General features: G+C 44.4%; 1 protein-coding gene across 1 annotated transcript; it reads right to left on the bottom strand.

The window, feature by feature from the left end:
• Positions 1-1,426: 1,426 nt before the first annotated feature.
• GMFB (glia maturation factor beta) lies at positions 1,427-19,937 on the bottom strand. Its single transcript, XM_005295480.5, has 7 exons — positions 19,749-19,937; positions 15,130-15,226; positions 14,429-14,478; positions 11,115-11,164; positions 9,943-10,025; positions 8,458-8,531; positions 1,427-5,704 (listed from the first exon to the last, which is right to left on the bottom strand). Exons 1-7 carry the CDS (start codon positions 19,749-19,751, stop codon positions 5,633-5,635), a joined length of 429 nt encoding a protein of 142 aa, XP_005295537.2. The 5' UTR covers positions 19,752-19,937; the 3' UTR covers positions 1,427-5,632.
• Positions 19,938-25,324: the final 5,387 nt, after the last annotated feature.

The raw sequence follows: 25,324 nt of genomic DNA, 5'->3' as shown, positions 1-25,324 counted from the left end.
CAGAAGTTTGAGTGGCAAACTCGCGTTCTGGAATGGCACAAGCTATCATAAGGCAATCTTAACTCGGTGTTAATGACGTGAACCATTAATAGCAGCATCTGTCGTCACTGCTAGGACCTCAGACCCCAATACAATATAAAGGATAACATCCCCAACCACCACTCACTTTCTTCCTCTAAATATTCTGCAATTCCAAACAGAGTGGGGAAGGAAGAAGTGATAGTGTTGGTCCACACAAAGGCAGTTGTCTCATTGCCTATGTGGATCTCCACTGTAGAGAAGTAACAGGCAGGCTTCCAGCACCAAAGGAGTGCACTGTGAGAAATCTTTCAAGCAGTAGTTACAGGACTCCTCTGCCAGTCACAGGTCTAGAGGCTAAATCCAAAGAGTTTCTATCTTTAGAGCTACAAATAGCTCTCACCGCAGGTTTTCTGCTTTGACAAGCACTTCCGCTTATTCACAGCATTTCTTTGCAGCCTCTCTTGAATATTAGCAGGTTTTATTGTTTTATCGACTCCCTAGATTGGCCAGGTCATCCCCCATCCCAGGTGAGTGAGGAAGGGTGTACAAAAGTCATCTGAACCTTCTCTGGCAGAGAGCAGGGAGGGGGCTGAGAACTAGGGAAGCAGAATTAATCAAGAGCAGAGCTAGATCAAAAGGAAGAGGTAGGCAAGGAAGGGGGAAGTTTGGCTAAGGCTACATTACAAAGCTTATAGTGGTGCACTGCACCACTATAGCGCTCCTAGTGCAGGCACTAAGTTGGTGGAAGAGCGCTCTCCCCTCGACTTAATTACTCCAACCCCTGCAACCGGCAGTAGCTATGTCAGTGGGAGAAGCTCTCCTGCAGACATAGTGCTGTCCATGGAATCAAAGCGATGAACTCAATCGACCCTGTCCATGGTAGCATGGTTCCGTTAGAAGGGGGTCTAATGACTGCTGCCCTGAAACCCCACACAAGTATTATTTGTGCTAAGGCCCATTCTTGACTGTCATCTTATACTCCCGTTGCACAGGTGTAAAGCGTGCTACCATTCCAATTTGATCATATTTTTACAGTGACCCAAGGCAATGGAGAATCAGGATTCCATTTGCTTTCCCCAGCTGTGACGATGCTAGTTAAGGGCAACAAAGTTAGCCCTATTTTATGGAAGATGAAGCCTCACAGGGGTAAGAGGTAGAGACCTCCCCAATTGCCACAGTCAACCTTGATCCCACAGGTGGAGGAGGAAAGAATCATGGCATGGCACTTGTACTCTTCCCACCCACCAGGTCCACTAGCTCCTTCTCTCCCAGATGGGCCTACTCACAGTGTCTGTTGCTTAAAGGAGAATGGAATAAAGGCCTATTGTGGCTAGTTTGCACGTGGGCCATGTGTTTAGACCTTGCCCAGCGTTCTGTAGGTAGCTAAAACAAGAAACAATAGTGATTTAAGTATTCACATTTTATTTAAACCAGTACAAGCACCATGCTTAGCAAAAGATTTGGTTTAAAAATAAACATGCAGTGTGAACTAGCAGAGACTAAATACCAGATGGAAGTTGTGCCAGTTATTGACGTTAACAGTTACATGGAATGGTTAGATTAATAAGACTGACCATCAATATTTCAAGGCTCCTGATCTTTTTACCATCCGTAGCACTGGCAGCTTGCCTTGGCATACATAATCAGCACCCAAAGGTAACATTGTACACCTGACCCAACGTAATAAACGCAAAGGAAGAAGTGGAGCGCTTCCACTGGAGCCTTTACTCCCATCACAACTCACTTTTGCAGTCCGAGCGGAATGCTGAGACACGCTTACATTCCAAAGCACAACTGAGAAATCCCGGAGCGATTTTTTTAAAATCGGAATTCCCTTGCTTTTGCACATTTAACTTTGACCCTTAGCATTAATTTAATGTAACTTCTGGACTAAAAGTCGTTTTCTAGTTTAAGACACAAAAATATCAGCTGAGTGGGAATGTACAAGGCACCTTTACACAATACATTGGAAAGGTGTAGGTCCCAGCATTATTGACATTCTGGTCTATCAAGGGAGGCATACATAGTACAAGAAATACTTTTAAACCACCGAATAGTGCATTTAATTTTTTCACGAACATATGCAATATAACCAGTCCATCTTATGAAGTGAAAACATGCAAAAAGTCTCATGCTTTAGTCAGTTTGGCTTTTTCCTCACACACGGGATTACAAGAGATTCCTCCCACTCCTCCCTGCCACATACACCTATTTGAAATTTAAAACAGCCAAATTAAGTGTGGCAGAAAAACGCCACCGGTTGGAGACTTTTAAGTAAAGTTTCTGGTCAGGAAACATTTTTATGGCTGAGTGATTGACTCCTGAAAAAAAAAAAAAAAAAAAAAAAAAAAAGGAGTTTCTAATGGAAAATGCTGAGTGACCTTTAGCTACAGAGGTTAACAAGTCTCATGATAATTTAAAGCACGCCTCTGCCCCATGTTTTGAGTACTCTTTAGAGATCTCCGAAACACTGGCAGAGAAGAGAGGAGTTTGGTTATATCAGACAGCATAAATTAAACTAACAATAAGCAAAGTTAGAATATACTGGCTTTCTGAACACCATGTATCTGCCTCCTGCTAATCTTCCTGGGTAGCTGTAAAGAAAGGCAGTTCGAACAACAAGATTGGGTAGTCAGTGATATGATAGCATTACAAATCTCACATCCACAGTAGAGATTTGAATGGGGTTAGTTATGCCTTAACTGCACACTACCATATCTCAGAGCCAGTCCTGGGACCTTGAGAACTGGACAGTGAGCAGCAGGAGACTGTACAGTATCTTGACATATATTAAGTGTAGATTAGCCCTAAAACAGCAGCTGTTCTCCGCAAGGACTCCCCCCACAGTAGCTGCAGTTACTTCCCTCCCTTTCGCTGCAAAGCTGAGAAGAAAGGGGACAAAGACAGCACTCTACTCCCACAACTTACAGAGCAACACTGCTGCCTGGTCCACCAAGGCTTTTAGGAATTCATTGCCTATGTAGGCCTTACCCATCACATCAGTCTTCAGAGCAGTCCCATATGACTGGGAGTTAGGCAATGGAGGTTCTTGAGAAGCAGCATAAAGGGAAGTCTCTGGGGTATGGGGTGCAGTGGAGGGAAGTTAAAAGATAGGGCAGCAGGAACATCTGAGATCTGAATGGGGTGGGTGGAATGGTGAAGTGCTGAAGAAGGGAATGGGAAGAACTGAACAGGAGGAAGTGCTCTTGATATGGGGAATCAAGGCAGGAGGAGACTATGTGCGGAGAACTGGTGACACCCCAGGTGACTCCCACAGAATCACTTAATTTGTAAGTACAATTATAAGTTTAGCACAGAAAACCCCATATTTTCATCTAAAAAGACACACTAAGAACAGTTTTCTTGATGGGGCACATTTTCCCCCCCTTTATGAGCATTCTTCCTGCTAAGCCCTGTGCAAGTAGTAAAGTGACTATTGCCAGTCCAACATAGCATGCAAAGCACACTGGTCTGGTTAGTGCTTTACAAATCCAGTTTTCCCACCACAAGCTAGGCTGAATATTAAAGAATGTCACAGGCTCACAGCACAACTGGCAGTTTCTTTCTGCCCTACTGGATTTTGACATCACAATGCCTTATAGTTCATGCAATACAAGTGAAGCAAGACCTTCAAGTCAGATTTTTTTTTTTTTTAAATTGCTTTTGCAAGTAATACCAATTTAAAGACCAAAGCCTTATTTAACTAAAGAAATTGCTTCTATTGATCTGTAGCACATGAGAAAGACAAAAGCACATTTTTTACAATCAATACACATTCTGTCCAGGGAAATGTTGGATTTCAATACATCAACATAAGATCTTATTTCCTCCAGTTAAAGTCACTTTTCCTACACTGAACTAATGGTCTCTCTCAATCACATCATAGCCTGTACACACTGAAAAGCCCTCTGATGTTTGAGAGATGTGTGTATGAAGGAGGAATAAATCAATAAGTCAAGCTAAAAATGAACTGCTGCTACTGAAGACCACTGCATGGGTCCATGTGGTAGTCTTAAACAGAGTCATGTTTAATACTCTTACACAGCATGGGTTTGCAAGAAAACACGCATTCTCCCAGCAAAGGTTTTACAGAATGAAATACTGGCCTCCCAATTTAACAACTGATTAATTCACTCCTCCTCACCAAAACACACATTATTAGGCAACTGTACTTTAAGCTACAGCTGTTCATGATTGGAAGCTGCTCATGAGAAGCCACTTATTCAGTAGCGTGACAAACACTCATGTGAGTCATAACGGAGATACTGTCACAGGAGTACCTGTTTGCCACTGCATGGGCTAACCAGGATATCCCAACTCAAACGACTATTCTACTTTGATATAAAACAGACCCTTTAAAAGGTTAGTTTTTAGCTATATTATAAAAAGTACTATTTTCATATTAGAATTTTTGCTATTTTACCAAAAAGAGATGAAACTTAAAGATTGAATGAGGTTACTTATGCGCAGAAGTCCTAGCTGGAATGTAGTTTTGACTGACAAGCAATTAAGCTAGGAGACCTCCTTTCATAAAAAAAGGATACAAGGTCTATATATGGCCAAGGTTTCTCAACAACAAAATCAGACTATTCTAAATCACTCACAAGATCTTAAGAGCTTTGAACCCCTGCACTCCCAGGTCTTTACTGATGGGAGCAGATAGCTGGCATTTTAAGTCGAGGTGTGTTTTATTTTATAAATGTTTAATTGCACCACTAGGCATTAGAAAACATGTTACTTAGACCATTTAACAAAGGTTAGTTTTTACCAAATTTGGAGTAAATAGTGTAAAATTCTTAGTCCTTTTAAAGCTAACAAATTAAAGGCACACAATATTAACAGTTGTTCATATAACAGGTAATGTGAGTGAAGAGGTTAATTTATAAATAGTGTAGTATTAAGTCTTGCATGTAAAAATCCAGAATGCATGTAACCAATATTGTAATTAAGCCCTTAAGAGTTATAAAATAGTCTTACAGAAACTAGTTTATGACTGACTAGTGGTCATAGAACTTTGCCCTGAAATTTAGTTAGATTGACTCACAATCAACAGAGATACTTACTAAAATTAAAGAGAATCAGTACTGAAAAGTCCTAAAAAGAATGTTTTTCATGTGAAGTTATGTTTGTCATATAAACACTTGGTTACAGTTTAATATTAACACTTCCATAGACTTTAATTTGGGAAATTCAAAAAAAAATTCTCAATTTTAACAAGTGGCCGTATGCTATTTTAACATATAAACTGCTAGTATACAGGATCTGTCAAAAGGATGCATTTGCAGCTCATGAAAAGTTAGTGTCAGCTTCCAAATGTTTGTAAATAGTTAACAGTTTCTGAACTGAACTGTAGTAATTATAGAAATATTAGTCACAAGAGTGCACAAAGAGAATCCCTGCAGAGAAGTGCTTCCTTTTAGAGTTCTACACAAGGAAACACTTTGCAAAGTTTTACTTCACGGAGACTAATCTTCCTCTCCTTCCCCAAACTTTGTACAAGAAATATACTGCAGGAAACTGCTGTAAATATAGTGCATTTTTAGGCGCAAGTATTCATGTCTGGTTCCAGTATTGTCAGGATGGTATATAAATACTTAATACAGAGGTTCTCTTAATGGAAGTAGCCCAGTTTCTCATGCAGCCATTCTTCAGTTAGGTCTTCTGTATTTCTTATTTCAAATACCTAAAACAAAATTGAATCAGGTTAAATATTTACATTTCAGTCCTTGGAAGAAAATAACACTTTATACCACACTTCTATTGATAAAATGCATTAGTGTACTTTTAAAAAAATAGTCACGCTACACTAGGAATCATCACGTTAGCATTTTGCTTCATGCACATTTTTTGCAAGGACAGGTTAATAACCTAGTATAAAACGTGAGACCCTAATGGAAATACATGTCACAATTTGGTCAAGTTACGGAGAGCCATAATTACTGTTTCTGGGACTTGCTACCTTCATTTGTAGTTCTCTTAAGATTCTACATTAAGTATGATAAGGATATAAAACAAACAATCTTTTAAGTGACTCTGAAGTGGCATCGTCAGTCACAGCTCAGGGATGCTAATAGATTTACTATAATATGTGAAGGTGCTTCCGGTTTGCAATACAATAACCATATTCTGGGCTGAATTAACTCTGAAGCCTTTTAATTTTTTTCAGCCCAAGATTATTATTAACTTGTAAGCAGGCAGAACCCTCAAAGTATCACCATAATATTTTGCTCATCTGATACTTAAAAGCATTGTGGCAATACTCATTGGTGTATCTAAGTATTAAATACATACAAAGATTTGCAGAAGAGAGTCTTCAGTAAGGCCTTGATACAGCAAATAAAACAGAAACAAGTACACCATTCCCTGCTCAATACACACCTAGCAGGAAAGTAACTCTGGATTTTGATACTGGCACAGAATAGATGAATTTTACACTATTCCACTCCATTTGGAATCATTGCAACTCATTTGAGTGATGCCCAATCTTTTTAGGACAGTCAATTGCTAAGTCAATATAAAACAATGTTGCATCAATAACATGTCCACAGAGCCTTGAGAACATTCTTTTATCTAATGCAATCAAGACAAAAAAATTGAAGTTGTGGAGAATCAAGTTAGAATTACTAGCAAGAAAAGACATACTGTATACTAATAGAAGAATGCACGATATTTTGACCATACTATTAAGACCAATGTGAAATTGTAAGAGTCACATTTTTCAGCACTATACATGTGTACACACACACACACACACACCTAATGTTGACACTACAGTATTCAGCTGAGAGTAAAAAGGATAACAAAATACATAAAATCACCAGTGAATTTACCCATTGCAGGGCATGAATCACCTGTTTACTCCTCCCCATCCATTCTACCTTCTTACTAATCCACAAGGTTTTCTTTTTTATTATTATTATTATTATTAAGGTCTTTTGTTTTGTTTTTTTACATCTTTTTTGTCCCTTTGTTTATTTCCACTTTTCAACCATCTTCTTATTTTCTATCCTCTCAGGCCCAGTCTACAGACACGGATTCTCATGTTCAATCTGTTATTCACTGCTGTCTACTGGCATATTGATTTGTTAAGTAAAAGATGGGGGAAAAGATCAATATGATAGCACAGACTAGCATAACAGAAACTAGGCTAATCTACCAACCCACCAAGAAGTGGGGTAAGTCGATTAAGTCATGTATGAGACGCAGATCAGGAGAAGGCCCTAGCATGAGCCAGAATGAAATCAAGCTTCAGTGAGAGGTATGAATAAAGCACATTTAAAATCTAAATCTGAAGCAGAAAGTTAACACTCTGACCTGGGTACAGAGTGGGGTCAGTTCCAGAAGATCAGATCTGACTCTAATCCATTCCTTGGCCTTCCTCCAGGCAGTTTTCAAATGGTTTGTGGTTCTTGCCAAAAAGAGGGTAACCCCCACATGCAGCTGGTCTCTAGCTTCCCTGGCCCCTGAGAAACCTGACCAGACTTCCCCACTCACCAAGTGGATTAGCTGTGCATAACCTGAGTTCACCTTTCTCCTCAGGGGACCCCACCCTGGTCCCCCCTCTTTTCTTACAGGCTATAGTTCTCATGCCTCTATGCCTCAGTTCCTTCCAGGCCTATGAGACAGTCTCCTTCTGCCAGAACAGCCAGCTCTCTAAAGCCTGCTTCCTCCCACTTCTCCCCTCCAACTGGAGGGCGCTCTTCTCCAGGCTTGGTGTTTCCTAAATGTATTGTGGAGCTGACTGCAGGCCAGACCACTAAGCCTGTTCTGCCCTGGCTAAAGCATAAGATTTGCAAAGGTAGCAACCAAGATGGGAAGGGGAAAAAGCAGAATAGCACCTGTGAGTTTCAGCATTAACTTTCAGGGGTACTGCAGGTGTCCGGGGGGAGATTTTATAATCTCCTATTTCTGACCCAACAGTGTCAGAACCAACTATCCAACCAGAGGATGCGTCTTCAGTCGGCAATAAAGTTGGCAAGACCCATTTTACCATTGTTAGAAAATAGACACCTAAGGTGTTTCCTGCTTCAGCAATGGTTATGAAGGGTTCACTACAATAAGGCACATATTTTTAAGTGAGGGTAATTAGACACTGCAACAGCTTATCAAGAGCTGGAGGTTCTACCACACCATTTGAAATCTTGAAATCAAGACAATGTACTTCTATTAAAAACATCCTAGTTCAACCATGAATTACGGGGCTCACTGTCCTCTTGTGGATTTTTTTTTTTTTTTTTTAATCTCCAGGCTTACTCTCCCTCTTTCTTTAGGCATCCTGCAAGATGGACACCTGCTGAACGCAATTTAAAACATGCAGGAACATAAGGATCCTGTTGCATTGTGTACACGTGAGACAGACTGGCAAGACAGAACAGCATCTTATGTACACTCACATTCTGCTTTTTATGAAAGATTCTGCTAGATAGTCAATGATACCTTAGTGAGCTCCGCTGTTTGTACCAGCTTATTCTTGCTCCCAGCGTACATCATCTGTTGTTCAGGCTTGCATCCTGTAGTTGTGGGGAAGGAAAGCAAAGCGGTGTTTGACAGTTGGACTGAAATTCATTAACAAGATTTTTTTTTAAATCCAGCTTGTCTGCAGGAAGTTGCCAAATCAACAGAATGACCCAATTGTCTCTTTGTACACAGTATCGTCTTGAGTTTTGCTTTGAATGTTTAGTACTTGTCAAGACTATATTAAAGTGATGTGAAAGTGGGCTGGGTCGGTGGTCAGATCTAGCTGCGTCTGTAGTTCTGCTTAAAACTGGACTCAAGAGAGCAAGATCACTATTAAGCTTCATTGTATCACAATTCAAACTGCACAGCCAGCGAAGCAGAGGCTAAATCCATCACCTCTTCCTGCTATCTTATAGTCTACAAGAGCATTGATCTACCAGAAAGCAAGTTACCTTTGCTGCTGTTTCTAGTAGATTCCAATTTCTTCCTGAACCACAGATGCAGTCTTATACAAGGAATGCATTTATCTGAGTCTAGCCACTAATCTCGTACAATAACTTTCAGGGCAAGACAAAGAAAAATAAACTGATTGGACAAAAAAAAAATACCAGCTTTATTTCATTTAGCAAGCCATCTATGTCCTGACTCTTTGTAGTAGTTTTAACCAGACACTGAAAATAGAGGGGAACTTCTACAAACAAAATCTTAAGATACAAGAATTACAGAAATAAATTCTAGATAAGGTCTCCTGTGAAGCATCTTACCACTGGTCGAGCTCTCGCAGAGCAGAACCTAGCACCATAGGCATGGCTTATAACTTGTTACAGAAAGTAACTACTGAAGATCCACACCTTTTTCTGTTCTTTTATTGCTAAACTTTAACACCCACCTGGTTATTCTAGCAAGCAGAGTAGTGAAGGGTGAAACAATGCACGCTCTCTCTCTCTCTCTCAAGGATTACAATGTAATTTAATAGCTGCAGAAAGCCACCCTATTACAATTCAGAAAGTGCAGACTGATCTCAAGGGCCAATTCATTCCCTGCGTATGAACAGAGAGTTTGTAACAAAGTCGAGGTGCTGAGCTGTTTTTTCCCTCCCCCTCCGACGTTTCTTCAGGGCCATTCGGTCCCTGGTACGGACTAAGGCAGCCTGAGAGTTGCTCTAATGTGGGCTCCAGCTGCAACAGCTGTTCTGGCAGCTGGGACACAGGAATATTTGACACTCCTGTAGGAGGTAGCATACAACTGGCTGTGTGCCTGCCAGGAACTCCCCCTCCAAAGAAGTTTGTCAGGGAGCCTTTACTGTGAATTTGCAAACCCTTTAAACCACAGAGAGCATACGGATGAATTTGGCCTTAAGTGTGAAAACCATTGATCTTAAGCATTAGGCCTTTTTTGTTTCATAGATACAAGAACTTCCACATTTATAGGATATAGCAACTACTGTTCATAATGTTTACTCACCGACTGGACTGGAGAAGATAAAGCACAATGGATAAGAAACTCTTCCATCATCATGCTGATACTTGTAACTATACACAATGAATGTTTTTCTGAGGTTAAGGAAACTAAAAAACAAACAACTCACTGATCTCTTAGAACATAATCCTTACATTCATTAGCTGAGCTTGTTATAGCCAAAAATAAATCTCCCTTTGCCATCTGTTCTAAAAGATGCTTACATACATCAGTTTCCGTACTGTTTCATCTTGCTCCCATCTCAGTTTCTATTCCGAGTGGAGTTTGAGCCATTAGAGGATTTACCCTGCTTTTCAGTAACATAACCCACATCTGAGACAGGTGTTTGTGTGAATATTTTGTAAAATAAATGTTAGTTCTCAATAATGTCCTTTTCACTACAAGTCATTTTCCAATGATTTCTCTCTACAATGTTTTAAATATGAAATTTCAGCTAAATCAGATAAGTAGTCAGATTTCTTTTTCTAAAGAGATAATTTTTGCTGCTCTTTGCATGCTCTCTTTGCAAACTATTTGTTGGTAGCTCTTTGCACATCAAACATTGGATGGTTTGTGTGCTTTGCTAACCTTTAAATGGAGAACCTATAGCTAAAGTAACAGAGGGTCCTGTGGCACCTTTGAGACTAACAGAAGTATTGGGAGCATAAGCTTTCGTGGGTAAGAACCTCACTTCTTCAGATGCAAGTAACCTCTTGCATCTGAAGAAGTGAGGTTCTTACCCACGAAAGCTTATGCTCCCAATACTTCTGTTAGTCTCAAAGGTGCCACAGGACCCTCTGTTGCTTTTTACAGATTCAGACTAACACGGCTACCCCTCTGATATAGCTAAAGTGTTAATTTAAATCTTTCTGTTGAATTAATGTGCTGAATATCCCTGCAAAAGAGCAGACTGAAAGCCATTCAAAACACGGTGAAAGTAACCAAGTCTTAGAAGTAGAGACTTCACTATACCAATGTACAAGTCTTTGCTAAGAAATTGCAGGTGACTACAGAATATATCGTGAAAATTAATCGATTTTTGAATTAACATAGGGAGAATTTCCATTGTAGGCAAATACTTGTTTGAAAAAAAAATGGAAAACTCAATTTCAAATGCATTTTAGATTTAATTTTTTTCAGTAAACAAAACAATACTAGCAACATTAGAAAAAGGATATCGAGGTTGTCTCTCAGGCAGCTCATCTTTTAGTTCATCAGGGGAAATGCCCTAGTAATATTAAAAACACAAGCAGTCTTTCAATAGGTGAACTCAGAACATAAGAACGGCTGTACTGGGTCAGACCAAAGGTCCATCTAGCCCAGTATCCTGTCTACCAACAGTGGCCAATGCCAGGTGCCCCAGAGGGAGTGAACCCAACAGGCAATGATCAAGTGATCTCTCTCCTGCCATCCATCTCCACCCTCTGACAAACAGAGGCTAGGGACACCATTCCTTACCCATCCTGGCTAATAGCCATTAATGGACTTAACTTCCATGAATTTATAAAGTTCTCTTCTAAACGCTGTTATAGTCCTAGCCTCTTTAATCTCTCCTCATATGGCACCTGTTCCAAACCCCTAATCATTTTAGTTGCCCTTCTCTGAACCTTTTCTAATGCCAGTACATCTTTTTTGAGATGAGGAGACCACATCTGTATGCAGTATTCGAGAGGAGGGCGTACCATCGATTTATATAAGGGCAATAATATATTCAGTCTTATTCTCTATCCCCTTTTTAATGATTCCTAACATCCTGTTTGCTTTTTTGACCGCCTTTGCACACTGCTGGACATTTTCAGAGAACTATCCACGATGACTCCAAGATCTTTTTCCTGACTTGTTGTAGCTAAATTAGCCCCCATCATATTGTATGTATAGTTGGGGTTATTTTTTCCAATGTGCATTACTTTACATTTATCCACATTAAATTTCATTTGCCATTTTGTTGCCCAATCACTTAGTTTTGTGAGATCTTTTTGAAGTTCTTCACAGTCTGCTTTGGTCTTAACTAGCTTGAGCAGTTTAGTATCATCTGCAAACTTTGCCACCTCACTGTTTACCCCTTTCTCCAAATCATTTATGAATAAGTTGAATAGGATCGGTCCGAGGACTGACCTTGGGGAACACCACTAGTTACCCCTCTCCATTCTGAGAATTTACCATTAATTCCTACCCTTTGTTCCCTGTCTTTTAACCAGTTCTCAATACATGAAAGGACCTTTCCTTTTATCCCATGGCAGCTTAATTTACATAAGAGACTTTGGTGAGGGACCTTGTCAAAGGCTTTCTGGAAATCTAAGTACACTATGTCCACTGGATCCCCCTTGTCCACATGTTTGTTGACCCCTTCAAAGAATTCTAACAGATTAGTAAGACACGATTTCCTCTTACAGAAACCATGCTGACTATTGCTCAACAGTTTGTTTTTCTGTGTGTCGGACAATTTTATTCTTAACTATTGTTTCGACTAATTTGCCTGGTACAGACGTTAGACTTACCGGTCTGTAATTGCCGGGATCACCTCTAGAGCCCTTTTTAAATATTGGCGTTACATTACCTAACTTCCAGTCATTGGGTACAGAAGCCAATTTAAAGAACAGGTTACAAACCTTAGTTAACAGTTCCGCAACTTCACATTTGAGTTTTCAGAACTCTTGGGTGAATGCCATCTGGTCCCGGTGACTTGTTAATGTTAAGTTTATCAATTAATTCCAAAACCTCCTCTTGTGACACTTCAATCTGTGACAGTTCCTCAGATTTGTCACCTACAAAAGCCAGCTCAGGTTTGGGAATCTCCCTAACATCCTCAGCCGTGAAGACTGAAGCAAAGAATCCATTTAGTTTCTCCGCAATGACTATCATCTTTGAGCGCTCCGTTTGTATCTCGATCGTCCAGGGGCCCCACTGGTTGTTTAGCAGGCTTCCTGCTTCTGATGTACTTAAAGAACATTTTGTTATTACCTTTGGAGTTTTTGGCTAGCCGTTCTTCAAACTCCTCTTTGGTTTTTCTTATTACATTTATACGCTTAATTAGGCAGTGTTTATGTTCCTTTCTATTTACCTCACTAGGATTTGACTTCCATTTTTTTAAAAGATGCCTTTTTAGCTCTCACTGCTTCTTTTACATGGTTGTTAAGCCACGGTGGCTTTTTTTAGTTCTTTTACTGTGTTTTTTAATTTGAGGTATACATTAAAGTTGGGCCTCTATTATGGAGTCTTTGAAAAGTGTCCATGCAGCTTGCAGGAATTTCACTTTAGTCACTGTACCTTTTAATTTCGGTTTAACTAACCCCTTCATTTTTGCATTGTTCCCCTTTCTGAAATTAAATGCCACAGTGTTGGGCTGTTGAGGTGTTCTTCCGACCAAAGGGATGTTAAATGTTATTATATTATGGTCAATATTTCCAAGCGGTCCTGTTATAGTTACTTCTTGGACCAGCTCCTGCGCTCCACTCAGGATTAAATCGAGAGTTGCCTCTCCCCTTGTGGGTTCCCATACCAGCTGCTCCAAGAAGCAATCATTTAAAGTATCGAGAAACTCAGACCTACACACTGTACGGGCTAGAGTAAGTAGGATGGTAATGAGAGTAAGACACTGCTACATCTACAGTTACATCTCTACAATTTAACTGAGAGCAATCCTATGGGAACAGTCATAGGAAGATTCCACTGTAAACTGATTGCTAAACTGCTTTAGTAGTTTTGTATAAGAGATTTAATGTTAATATAAAAAAAATCTGTTTGTGTCCTTATCAGTTTAAGAAACTGATGTTTTGTGGCTCCACTCTAGTTTTAGATATACTGGCACTCACCACATATTTCAATTTCTGCTACTGAACACGAGTGTGCAAGATTTGCTACCACCAGCAATACAAACTGATCCTGAAATCTAGTCCTTGGTCTCCATCTGTGAGAGACCAGTTCCTGGACTAGTGAACAAGCCTCACCATCATAGTGGCCAATATTCTCCTCTTCAAATATTATATTTTTTAACATTCTGGGAGAGGGGTAAAAGTTATTTTTCAAGTCACTGCATAAGATTTCATGCGGTCCCTGTGTAGGCCAACACTACAGATTGAGATCAAGTTATTATTCCACCTGTCTACAGGGATTAAGACAATCCTAACGTCTAACTAACGGCAGGTCAACGCAGAGTCCAGAGTGCAAGCCAGCAAAAGGCTCAGCAAGAATTCTTCCAGCGAGCCAGCAAATGGAGAGAGATGCTTTTTGCATAATTTTTATTCAAATATCATTTAATTAACATTTTAAAGCTTAAACCATTTTGTTTGGATAATCAGCCATACAATTGCTCCCGTACAGCTCAATTAATAGCGTATCATGCTCCACCCGCAGAGTAACCAGAGATTTGAAGGAGGTTCATAACCCAAATGAGATCAACAGTTTGAGAACAATTTGACACTAAGACAGTGCGTCAGCAGCAACAATACATGGCAAGCTGAAGATAGTCTTATTTACAGTTCATTTAACAAACCTCATGCTCCTCTTCCAGTACCACCAGCTGCTTATCCTTGTCAATCTTCACTAGAATAAAAACAAAACATAGGTGAACTGGGCATCTATACGGGTGCCGTCTCCACACACACCCTTTTTTTTTTTTAATTAAAGGTTAAAATTGCAACTTTTCTAGAATTACATGCATATAATCATCAGCTTTTTATTTAACCCCCCTACTGCATTATCTTGTACTTTCACTCCCTCCTCTTCTCCCCCGGCCCCTCTGACAACAATCAAGGAGTGGAATTCTGGCCCCATGGAAGTCAGTGGGAGTTTTAACTTCAGTGCAGTCAAGACTTCTCCCCCCAGACTTTGTTACAAAACTAGCAATTTCGAAATAGCCTACTTCAAGAATGTCAAATATACTCCAACCTAAGAGGGTCAAGTATTGGCTTTATCCTCCACCTTCATGCTGCCAGTGGTAGACTTTTTCCATTTTAAGCAGTGTTTAAGCACATAAGTATGTCTATTAACAGCAAGTGTGACAGCTTTTATTCTGAAAGCTTTAGTTCCGGACCATAAAATAACGTTGTTCTACTCTTAAGAGGGAATGGGAAAATAGCAAAGTTAGTGTTATAGCAGAAGCATAGTCCACGCCATTTTGCTGCAGCAGCCTAAAAATTATCAAAGATTTTCTGTAAGACCTTGTAGCTTTTGTTGGCAATGATTTTAGCTTACTTATAATGGCAGCATTGTTAGTTTCTTTGCGAAACCGGAATTTTCTCAACTTTTCCACCAGATCTTCAGCAACATCACAAACCACCAGAGATTCGCTCTACAGAAAAAAGAATTTCCGTTAACAAAAATCCTCCCAACATTATAGGACTACATGAAGTTCGTTGAAGATTCAGAACATGCATAAAATTCAGATGTACAAAAAAAGACAACATAAGTAATAAAAGACAAAAGATGACAACATAAGCATTAAACACAGTGAAAAATGGACTTGTGGTACACAAGAAACAAATCTTGTCTTATCTTTCCATACTGGGCCAAAAAAGGAAAGTTAAATATCAGAAAAATGTGGACCAAATGTCTTTACATATTTATTCTTGATTCCTGAAGTCAGAAAATTTCTATACTTTTACCTTATCAAGCGATCCTGTTTCTACAACTCACACGTTAAAATAACGAATCAGATATGCAACTGATTTTGCAAGTTTAGTCCTGAAATAAGACATCCTATTAAATACACATTTAATACACTAATGCCAGTACAGCAGTGTGAATATTTAAAGTAATAAGAGCGGTTAATATTTCAATAGCATCTAGAGGCCCCAATCAGGGCCCTGTTGTGCTAGGTATGAAAGCAGAACTCTGAACCTTCAAATTTTGCCTACACGCAAAGTGTTTAACAAACTATATTAAATGAGAAAAGTGTGCACTTTTCCTACTATTATATTTACAAGTCACTTTTTTGAAAACTTAGAGTTAGTGAAATCTAAAATGAAGTATTAGAAAAATTATCCTGTTGAAGGTAGGAAAGAAAGTGATCAGTTCCTTCACAGCTAGCCCTCTAAGTTATAAACCATTTTACACATAATTTGTAATTGCACCACACTGACCACTGCCCATTTCCTGCATCATTCTTTATACACACTCCCTCGCATGTCTTGTTGTAACAGTCAGCTCCACCGCTCAGCAAATGTTCTGTCACCATAGGTAGCTTTGACTGAATGCCAAGCATATCAGAACACCGTTGCCAAGCAGAAGGAAGAAAAATTAGTTCACCATCTTTAGCTCAATTATACTACTGTAACCACCATACATAGGAGTTTCCTTTATACACTCACTCCTGAGAAATCAGGGCTAACAAAATCCATACATAAAGCTAAATGATCATGTTATGAAGAGCAAGTCTTAAAGGAATAAATTAGAGTTTAGAAAGATACTGAAGTAAGGTTCTGAACCCATATGCAACTACACCAAAGTCCTAGTCCACTTATCTTAGTTTACAGATAGCTTCCTCCATAAAGAGGAATTTGTCAAGAATTAGTTAGGGAGAGGAAGTCTCACGAATGTTTCCCTGCAAGTACTCAGACATGCCTGAACTTTCCTGCTGGGGTAGTTTATTTAAAACCTATCTTTAAATACAAGTCAACAATTCTAAAATTATTGAAGGCAGCCACTAAATGAATCATTCGGTAAAAAATCATCACTAGTTTAGTGATCAGAAGAAATTTAGTCTTTAAACTCAGGCCTCGAGCAGTTTACCAGACACCTTACTAGAGGCCAATATTGGAGAGAGGAGGGTTTCCTCACTAAAAAACGAGCAAGGGCAAACCTCATCCAAGCATTCTCTTGCTGTTTCTAGACTCTAGATCTTGGACTCCATCTTCATCAGCCTCTGGAAAGGTGTCTTGAGTTTGCTCCCTATGACTGCTGGAATGGAGACTCCTTCCTCCACCTATGAGTCTGCTGGGATGGCACTCTACTACTCTACTCTTTCTCAGGCTCCTGGCTGCTGCAAGGATGAGGATGATGGCTGTGTGCTTGTTTCCCCAGACTATATTTTGGATCATCCTCACTCACATGCTAGTATTAGCATCTACATCTGCTGTCATAGTAGTGTGGTTCTACTCTGAAAGGGATTAAATATTGCATGGTGATCCATGTGAATTGTTTCTAAATGATACTGCACATCAAGTGTTTCCATTCTGAAAGCAAGACATTTCTTCCAACTGCCAGCTCCACAAACTCATTTTGGAATGAGAGACTATCTAAGTTCTTTTCTCTCCAATAAATAGCAAACAAAGTACTGCAGACCAAACCACTTGTGCAATACCCTGGGGTTCCACAGGTGGCTCAAATTAGCCCTGTAAATAGAATTAAACAAACAATTCTTTTGTGTTTACATGAGGAACATAATCCAGTTCACTCCCTAGTGGCTATGCTGGCTCTCCAGCACCAGAGGTAAACAAATACATAAATAAATATGCTTTCACTAAAGCCAGCAGATCTATGACTGACTACACAGAGAGAGCAAATCTGCTAAGTAAGGGAGTGACTTTTTTTTTTTTTTACCAAGTCCCTTTTCTGGCTAGAACCACACTTTAAATTCTTCCAAAACTGATAGCTTAGCCAGCTGCCCTCCTCCCAACTGATCACAGAAGAATGACTTTTCAAACTGTTTACACAGAAATTTTTTCATATTGCAACATCTGTAGGAAGGCAGGATGGAAACCTGTTAAGAGTTAGTCACACTGTTTTCATATCCCTCGTCCCCACAGAGACACACACACAGCCACAAATGATCACTTTCTAGCAACACACCAAGTGCAAGCAAGAAGCTGAGAAATGCAGGTTTCAACTGAAGCATTTATCTTCAGTTACTGCAGAGCTAGAAGAACTTCTCATTGTGTGACCTTTCTGAGCTCTACTTCAAGAAAAAGAGGATGCAGCTTGCTCAGGAGTCATGCAAGATCATGACTACTTTAGGGCTAGTCTACACTGGCAATGCTAATGTGCTTGAACGTGCCTTGTGTGGTAGGGTGACCAGATAGCAAGTGTAAAAAATCAGGACAGGAGTGTGTGTGTGTGTGTGTGTGGGGGGGGGGGGGGGTAATAGGTGCCTATATAAGAAAACCCCCTGAAAATCGGGACTGGCCCTATAAAAACGGGACATCTGGTCACCCTATTGTATGGTCACGGCGCAGTGCTGAGAGAGAGCTCTCCCAGCGCTCTTAAAAAAACAAAACAAAAAACCACACCCCTCCTCAACAAGGGGTGTGGCTCCCAGCACTGGGGCACTGTTTACACTGGTGCTTTACTGCGCTGCAACTTGCAGCGCCCAGGGGGAGGTTTTTTCAAACCCCTGAGCAAGAAAGTTGCGGCACTGTTAATTGCCAGTGTAGACAAGCCCTCAGTTTACAATCTTGTTTCCATACACCAGTATCATTTTAGAACTGTTTCTCCCCTGTCACACCTCCACCTAACAAAAGTTATTACAAAGTAGCAAACTCAAAGGGAAGCATGTGGAAAAACAGTGATACACTAGCAGTGACTCTAGAGACCACACCTGCAGGATTCCGCCTTTCCTGTCCCCTTCAGACCTTGCCCATTTGGTTTCAGGTATAATTTTTGCTCCCTCTATACAACAAGATTCCAAGATTGTCACTCTGAAGCCTAGAATGTCTGTTGAGTCAGCATGAAGCAATGGAAACAGCTACAAGCATGGCTGAGAGCTTTTTGTTCCAAATATCCTTAGTGGGATTTGCAGTCATTTATAAACTCTCTGCCATTTTGACTTTATAAATTACACCCACTGCAAGGCATTTATTTATCTACTACCTACCAAGACTCCTAGACCACTGGGATATCGGGCAATTCAGCCAACCACCACCCTGACTCTACGGCTAATTTGCATAAAACAAAGTCATTGATTCTATGAGGGAGACTGCACAGATGGTGGCTTACGTGGCCCAGCTGCTACAGTTCTTCAAAGACTAGCACACACACACACAAGGACTCCAAACACACACGTCTCATTCACCACCCACACAACTCTCTCAGCACCAACACAACCCACACAATAACGCTAAATACACCTAGCCCCTCACTGCAGCACTCGCCACCTGTGTGCATGAACATGAATTTTTAACCCCCCCCCCAAATCCAGACACAAATCAACACAACTAGCACACATAGAGCCCCAAACACACCTAGCCCCTAAGGGCAGAGCACCCCCTTGACTCATCACCTGTGCAGATCATCATGAAGCACCACAGCCAGCCACACAACAGAACACAACCAGCACCCATAATAGCCCCAAGCACACACCGACCCTCACGGCAGCACAAATACACACAACTCTTCCAGCACCCCTCCCCCCCACATCAATCCCAAGCCTCCCCGGTCTGCTGAGCCGCTGTGAAGCCATGGAAACAGCTACAGGCAGGGCTAAGAGCTCCGTCCAGCGTGTCCCGGGTTCAACCAGCGCTGGGATTCACGGGCTTCTGCTGCTCGTTTTTTACAGCCCCAGCCACATTAGGCGGGTGTCGCCCTGAGTTACACGCGGGTTCGCAGCCCTGCACAGGACGGGCCCTGGGGGTGGCCGCTTGGGCCCCAGCCAACCTCCTGGGGCTCGCCCGCTGGGGCTGCCACGGAAGGGGATGGAGCGGGGGGACGAAGGGTGCCCAAGCCAGGGCAGCTGCGAGCGGCCTCATCCACCCCCTCCGCGGGCGAGGCGGGGCGCGGGGTCCGGCGCCGTGTCCCGGGCCGGGGGATCGCCAGCCCCTCCCGCCGCCGGCAGCTCCCAGGGCCGGGCGGGCACCGCTGCCTCCGGCGGCTCCACTCACCATTTTGCAGCAGCCGCCGGCCCCTTCCGCTCGCGCTTTAAGAACGAAAGCGCCGCCGACCTCCTCCCGGCGACTGGCTCCAGTGCGCCTGCGCCGGGCAGCTCCAGAGCCAATCAGCGAGGCCGGCCGGAGCGGACTGCGGTCTTCACCCGGCTACGGGACGCGGGAAGGTTCACGCCCCCCCCTGGTGGAGCGTTGAGCTGGTGCTCCCGGGCTTAGGGGGCGGGGAGAGAGCTGCGGGCGCGGCCAAGGCGGGGCAGGGCACGTGCAGGGTGGGGTTGGTCCCACGCTAACCCCTCTAGGGCCTTCTAGGCCCAGTGGCTGTGGACAGAGGAGCTTTGTGAAAGCACAGCGACCTGTGACAGGGCCATGGCATCGTGTCCAACACGAGTCCCTGCGCGACAGCAGCGCAGCACAGCCCCATGGCATCACATCTCACGCCAAGTCCTTGCGCGACAGCAGCATGTCACGGCCCCGTGGCATCACATCCTGCGCCAAGTCCCTGCGCGACAGCACCGCATCACAGCCCCGTGGCATCACATCCCGCGCCAAGTCCCTGCGCGACAGCAGCGCAGCACAGCCCCGTGGCATCACATCTCACGCCGAGTCCTTGCGCGACAGCAGCATGTCACGGCCCCGTGGCATCACATCCTGCGCCAAGTCCCTGCGCGACAGCACCGCATCACAGCCCCGTGGCATCACATCCCGCGCCAAGTCCCTGCGCGACAGCAGCGCAGCACAGCCCCGTGGCATCACATCTCACGCCGAGTCCTTGCGCGACAGCACCGCATCACAGCCCCGTGGCATCACATCCCGCGCCAAGTCCCTGCGCGACAGCACCGCATCACAGCCCCGTGGCATCACATCCCGCGCCAAGTCCCTGCGCGACAGCACCGCATCACAGCCCCGTGGCATCACATCCTGCGCCAAGTCCCTGCGTGACAGCAGCGCAGCACAGCCCCGTGGCATCACATCTCACGCCGAGTCCTTGCGCGACAGCAGCATGTCACGGCCCCGTGGCATCACATCCTGCGCCAAGTCCCTGCGCGACAGCACCGCATCACAGCCCCGTGGCATCACATCCCGCGCCAAGTCCCTGCGCGACAGCACCGCATCACAGCCCCGTGGCATCACATCCCGCGCCAAGTCCCTGCGCGACAGCAGCGCATCACAGCCCCGTGGCATCACATCCTGCGCCAAGTCCCTGCGCAACAGCACCGCATCACAGCCCCGTGGCATCACATCCTGCGCCAAGTCCCTGCGCGACAGCACCGCATCACAGCCCCGTGACATGGGGTCCCGCGCCAAGTCCCTGCGCGACAGCAGCGCAGCACAGCCCCGTGGCATCACATCTCACGCCGAGTCCTTGCGCGACAGCAGCATGTCACGGCCCCGTGGCATCACATCCTGCGCCAAGTCCCTGCGCGACAGCACCGCATCACAGCCCCGTGGCATCACATCCCGCGCCAAGTCCCTGCGCGACAGCACCGCATCACAGCCCCGTGGCATCACATCCTGCGCCAAGTCCCTGCGCGACAGCAGCGCAGCACAGCCCCGTGGCATCACATCTCACGCCGAGTCCTTGCGCGACAGCAGCATGTCACGGCCCCGTGGCATCACATCCTGCGCCAAGTCCCTGCGCGACAGCACCGCATCACAGCCCCGTGGCATCACATCCCGCGCCAAGTCCCTGCGCGACAGCACCGCATCACAGCCCCGTGGCATCACATCCCGCGCCAAGTCCCTGCGCGACAGCAGCGCATCACAGCCCCGTGGCATCACATCCTGCGCCAAGTCCCTGCGCGACAGCACCGCATCACAGCCCCGTGGCATCACATCCTGCGCCAAGTCCCTGCGCGACAGCACCGCATCACAGCCCCGTGGCATCACATCCCGCGCCAAGTCCCTGCGCGACAGCACCGCATCACAGCCCCGTGGCATCACATCCTGCGCCAAGTCCCTGCGCGACAGCAGCGCAGCACAGCCCCGTGGCATCACATCCTGCACCAAGTCCCTGCGCGACAGCAGCACATCACGGATCCGTGACATCACGTCCTGCACCAAATCCCTGCGCGACAGCACCGCATCACAGCTCCGTGACATGGGGTCCCGCGCCAAGTCCCTGCGCAACAGCAGCGCAGCACAGCCCCGTGGCATCACGTCCCGCGCCAAGTCCCTGCGCGACAGCAGCGCGTCACAGCCCCATGGCCTCGGGTCCCGTGCCACGTCCCTGCATGACAGCAGCGCGTCACGGCCCCGTGGCCTCAGGTCCCGCACCACATCCCTGCACGACAGCAGCGCGTCATGACCCCGTGGCCTCACGTCCCGCGCCAAGTCCCTGCGCGACAGCAGCACGTCACAGCCCCGTGGCATCACGTCCCACACCAAATCCCTGCGCGACAGCACCGCATCACAGCCCCGTGACATGAGGTCCCGCGCCAAGTCCCTGCGCAACAGCAGCGCGTCACAGCCCCATGGCCTCGGGTCCCGTGCCACGTCCCTGCATGACAGCAGCGCGTCACGGCCCCGTGGCCTCAGGTCCCGCACCACAACCCTGCACGACAGCAGCGCGTCATGACCCCGTGGCCTCACGTCCCGTGCCAAGTCCCTGTGCGACAGCAGTGCGTCACGGCCCCATGACATCACATCCCGCACCAAGTCCCTGCATGACAGCTATACTAAACTTGCCTTTTAATTAACATAAAGCTGTTCTGTGGTTACATTTCAGTCTTAAAACATGTAGAATATAGTTACGTTAATTCAAAATAGCCTACTTCTTACCTTAGAAGAGCTGTTATATTAGTTTCTTTCTGGGAGAGAGTTTGGGTACAGGAGGGGGCTCCAGGCTGGAGCAGAGTGTTGGGGTGCAGGAGAGGGTGAGAGGTGCAGGCAATGGGAGGGAGTTTGGTGCAGGAGGGGATTCTGACCCGGGGCAGGGGGTTGGGGTACAGGAGGGGGTGTGAGGTGCAGGCTCTGGCTGGGAGGTGCTTATCACAGGTGGTTCCTGGCTCGTGGTGCAGCAGGGCTCAGGCAAGATGCCAGCCTGCATGTCATGGCCCCACATCACTCCCGGAAGCGACCGGCTGCTGGCACGTCTCTGTGCGCCCATGTCTCCGTGTGGGGCTTGCGCGTGTCCACCCCCGCAAGCGCTGCCCCCACTGCAGGGACAGTGGTGGGGGTGGAGGCAGCGCCGCCTCCCATGCCCCAGGGGCCGCAGAGATGTGCCAGCAGCCAGACGCTTCCGGGAGCAGTGTGGGGCCACGATATGCAGGCAGCCTGCCTGAGCCCTGCTCCGCTGCTGGACTTTTAGTGGCCTGGAGATCGCGATCAACTGGCAGAGGCTCCAGGATCGACAAGTCGATTGCGATCGACAGGTTGGTTAGCACTGAATTGTATATAATTATGGATTTATTTTTGTGGGGGCCCCCTTAGCCTTAGGCCCTGGGCTGCAGCCCCTAAAGCCTCTGCGTAATCCGACCCTGTCCAAAATGAGGGCAGCTCTCATTCTGGTGTCCTTGCACCAGAGTGTTGGGGCATGCTCAGCACACAGTTCCGGGAAGGTGGATTTGCGCATCCAAAAGTTCTGCAGCCACTTCTTGTCATCCCATACATGCATCACAATGCAATCCCGCCACTCAGTGCTTGTTTCCCGAGCCCAGTACTGACAGTCCACTGTGGCAAGCTGTTCCGTGAATGCCAGCAGCAATCCTGAATTATTTGTTTTCATGGCAGACATCACCAATTCACTCTCTGTTTTACAGTTCATGAAATACTGCCAGGACCAGCTGCATTGCGTTCATAACGTTCATCACCAGACTGGCCAGCAGCTCAGAATCCATACTATCAGGCAGAGATGGCAGGTGCACAGTTTACAAGGGCTGTTGAAAAACGACACAAAAAAATAGGAAGCCCATGGAATTATGGGACGGAAAGAACTGCATCATGGGATGGTGAGCACGTCCCCATGATGCACCACGATCCGTTCCCAGAGTACCCAGTAGCAGAGGGTGGCGAGTTGCATAGAGGGATAGCTACCCACCATGCATGCTCTTTCTCTTGATGCAAGAACAATGACTATAAAATGCTCTGCCGACACAAGGAGCGTTGCGTGGACATGCACAACCAATGTTATTTAAGTGATTTATGATCATCGACATAACCTAACTTAACTCTGTAGTGTAGACATGAGCCTTAGCTTCTCCACAATGGCCTGGTGTGACATTATCTGATTAAAATATGAGCATGTAGCTCATTGATGCTACCACTGTTATATACAGTAATTGCAACAAATCTTTACAAAGTCAAGGAAGGTGTCTATGAAAAGGCTATGATTTGCTGAATGCGATTATGCTATTTGTATGCATGTATAATTTTTGTATCTGAAGTTATGAATATTAACTGTGTACCAGTATTTCAAATGTTTGCTCCTGTGGTAACACCCACAAAGTATTTAGCCTGCACAGCTTGAAGGGACTATTCAAGTTAAATGGCTCATCAAGAAACACTTAACTCACAATGAACCACGGGAGACGCCTATGTACACTTAATGGCTTCTGCTATGACTAACCAAAATCATGCATGGACATGTGACTTGTCCATATGACTCCAAATACCATCTTGTTACCTGTAATTTTTCACAGTAAGAACAATGGGATTCCCTTCACTTGGCAGAAGCTATAAAAGGCCCTGGAAACATCTCCATTTTGCCTCTTTCCAGCTCAAACCTCTGGACTATGAACTGATACTAATGGGAGCATTCTAACCAAGGGACTGAGGACCTTCCTGTGACTTGGAAGCAATCAGAGACTTAACAAGCCAGCAGTTTATTCCATCACTGCTACAAGCCTGAACCAAGAATTTTGCAATTATTGTATGTATTTGATTCCTTTAGCCAAATTTAACTCTCACCTTTCTTTCTTTCTTTCTTTCTTTCTTTCTTTCTTTCTTTCAATAAACCTTTAGATTTTAGATACTAAAGGATTGGCAACACCGTGATTATTGGATAAGATCTGAGTTATATATTGACCTGGGTGTGTGGCTGATCCTTTGGGATCAGAAGAACCCTTTTGTTTGATTAAATTGGTTGTAAATAACTACTTATCATTAAGTCTAGTGTTTTTGGTGGTGGTACAAGGACTGGAATGCCTACAGAAACTGCTTTTCTGACTTCTTATTAGCCAGTATGGTGAAACAGAAGTTTACTTTTGTTGCTTGTTTGGTATATCTTATGGGAGAATAACCACAAGTTTTGGGGTGTATCTGCCCTATTTCTCAGCAGTTTGTCCTGAATTTGGTATTCTCAGTTGCGACCCATGGAGACACCGTGACAGCTTGTCTTCTTTGAGTGCTCCTTTAGCAATTCAATCATCCAGCGGCCCCACCGACTGTTTGGCAGGCTTCCTGCTTGCGATGTACTTAAAAAAATGTTGCTGTTAGTTTTTATGTCTTTTGGTAGTTGCTCTTCAAATTCGTTTTTGGCCTGTCTAATTACATTTTTTCACTTGACCTGCCAGAGTTTATGCTCCTTTCTGTTTTCCTCAGTAGGAGTTGACTTCCAATTTTTAAAGGATGTCTTT

The sequence above is a fragment of the Chrysemys picta genome, chromosome 4 (genome assembly GCF_011386835.1).
Source record: "Chrysemys picta bellii isolate R12L10 chromosome 4, ASM1138683v2, whole genome shotgun sequence".
Lineage (NCBI taxonomy): Eukaryota > Metazoa > Chordata > Testudines > Emydidae > Chrysemys > Chrysemys picta.
This window is presented reverse-complemented; position numbering and strand designations above follow the sequence as displayed.

Coding starts and splice junctions, on each gene's coding strand:
- GMFB (XM_005295480.5), bottom strand. Junction 14,479..15,129: donor TAACAATGCTGCCATTATAA/GTAAGCTAAAAT, acceptor TTTTTATTCTAG/TGAAGATTGACAAGGATAAG. Junction 11,165..14,428: donor TACTGGAAGAGGAGCATGAG/GTTTGTTAAATG, acceptor TAATATTACTAG/GGCATTTCCCCTGATGAACT.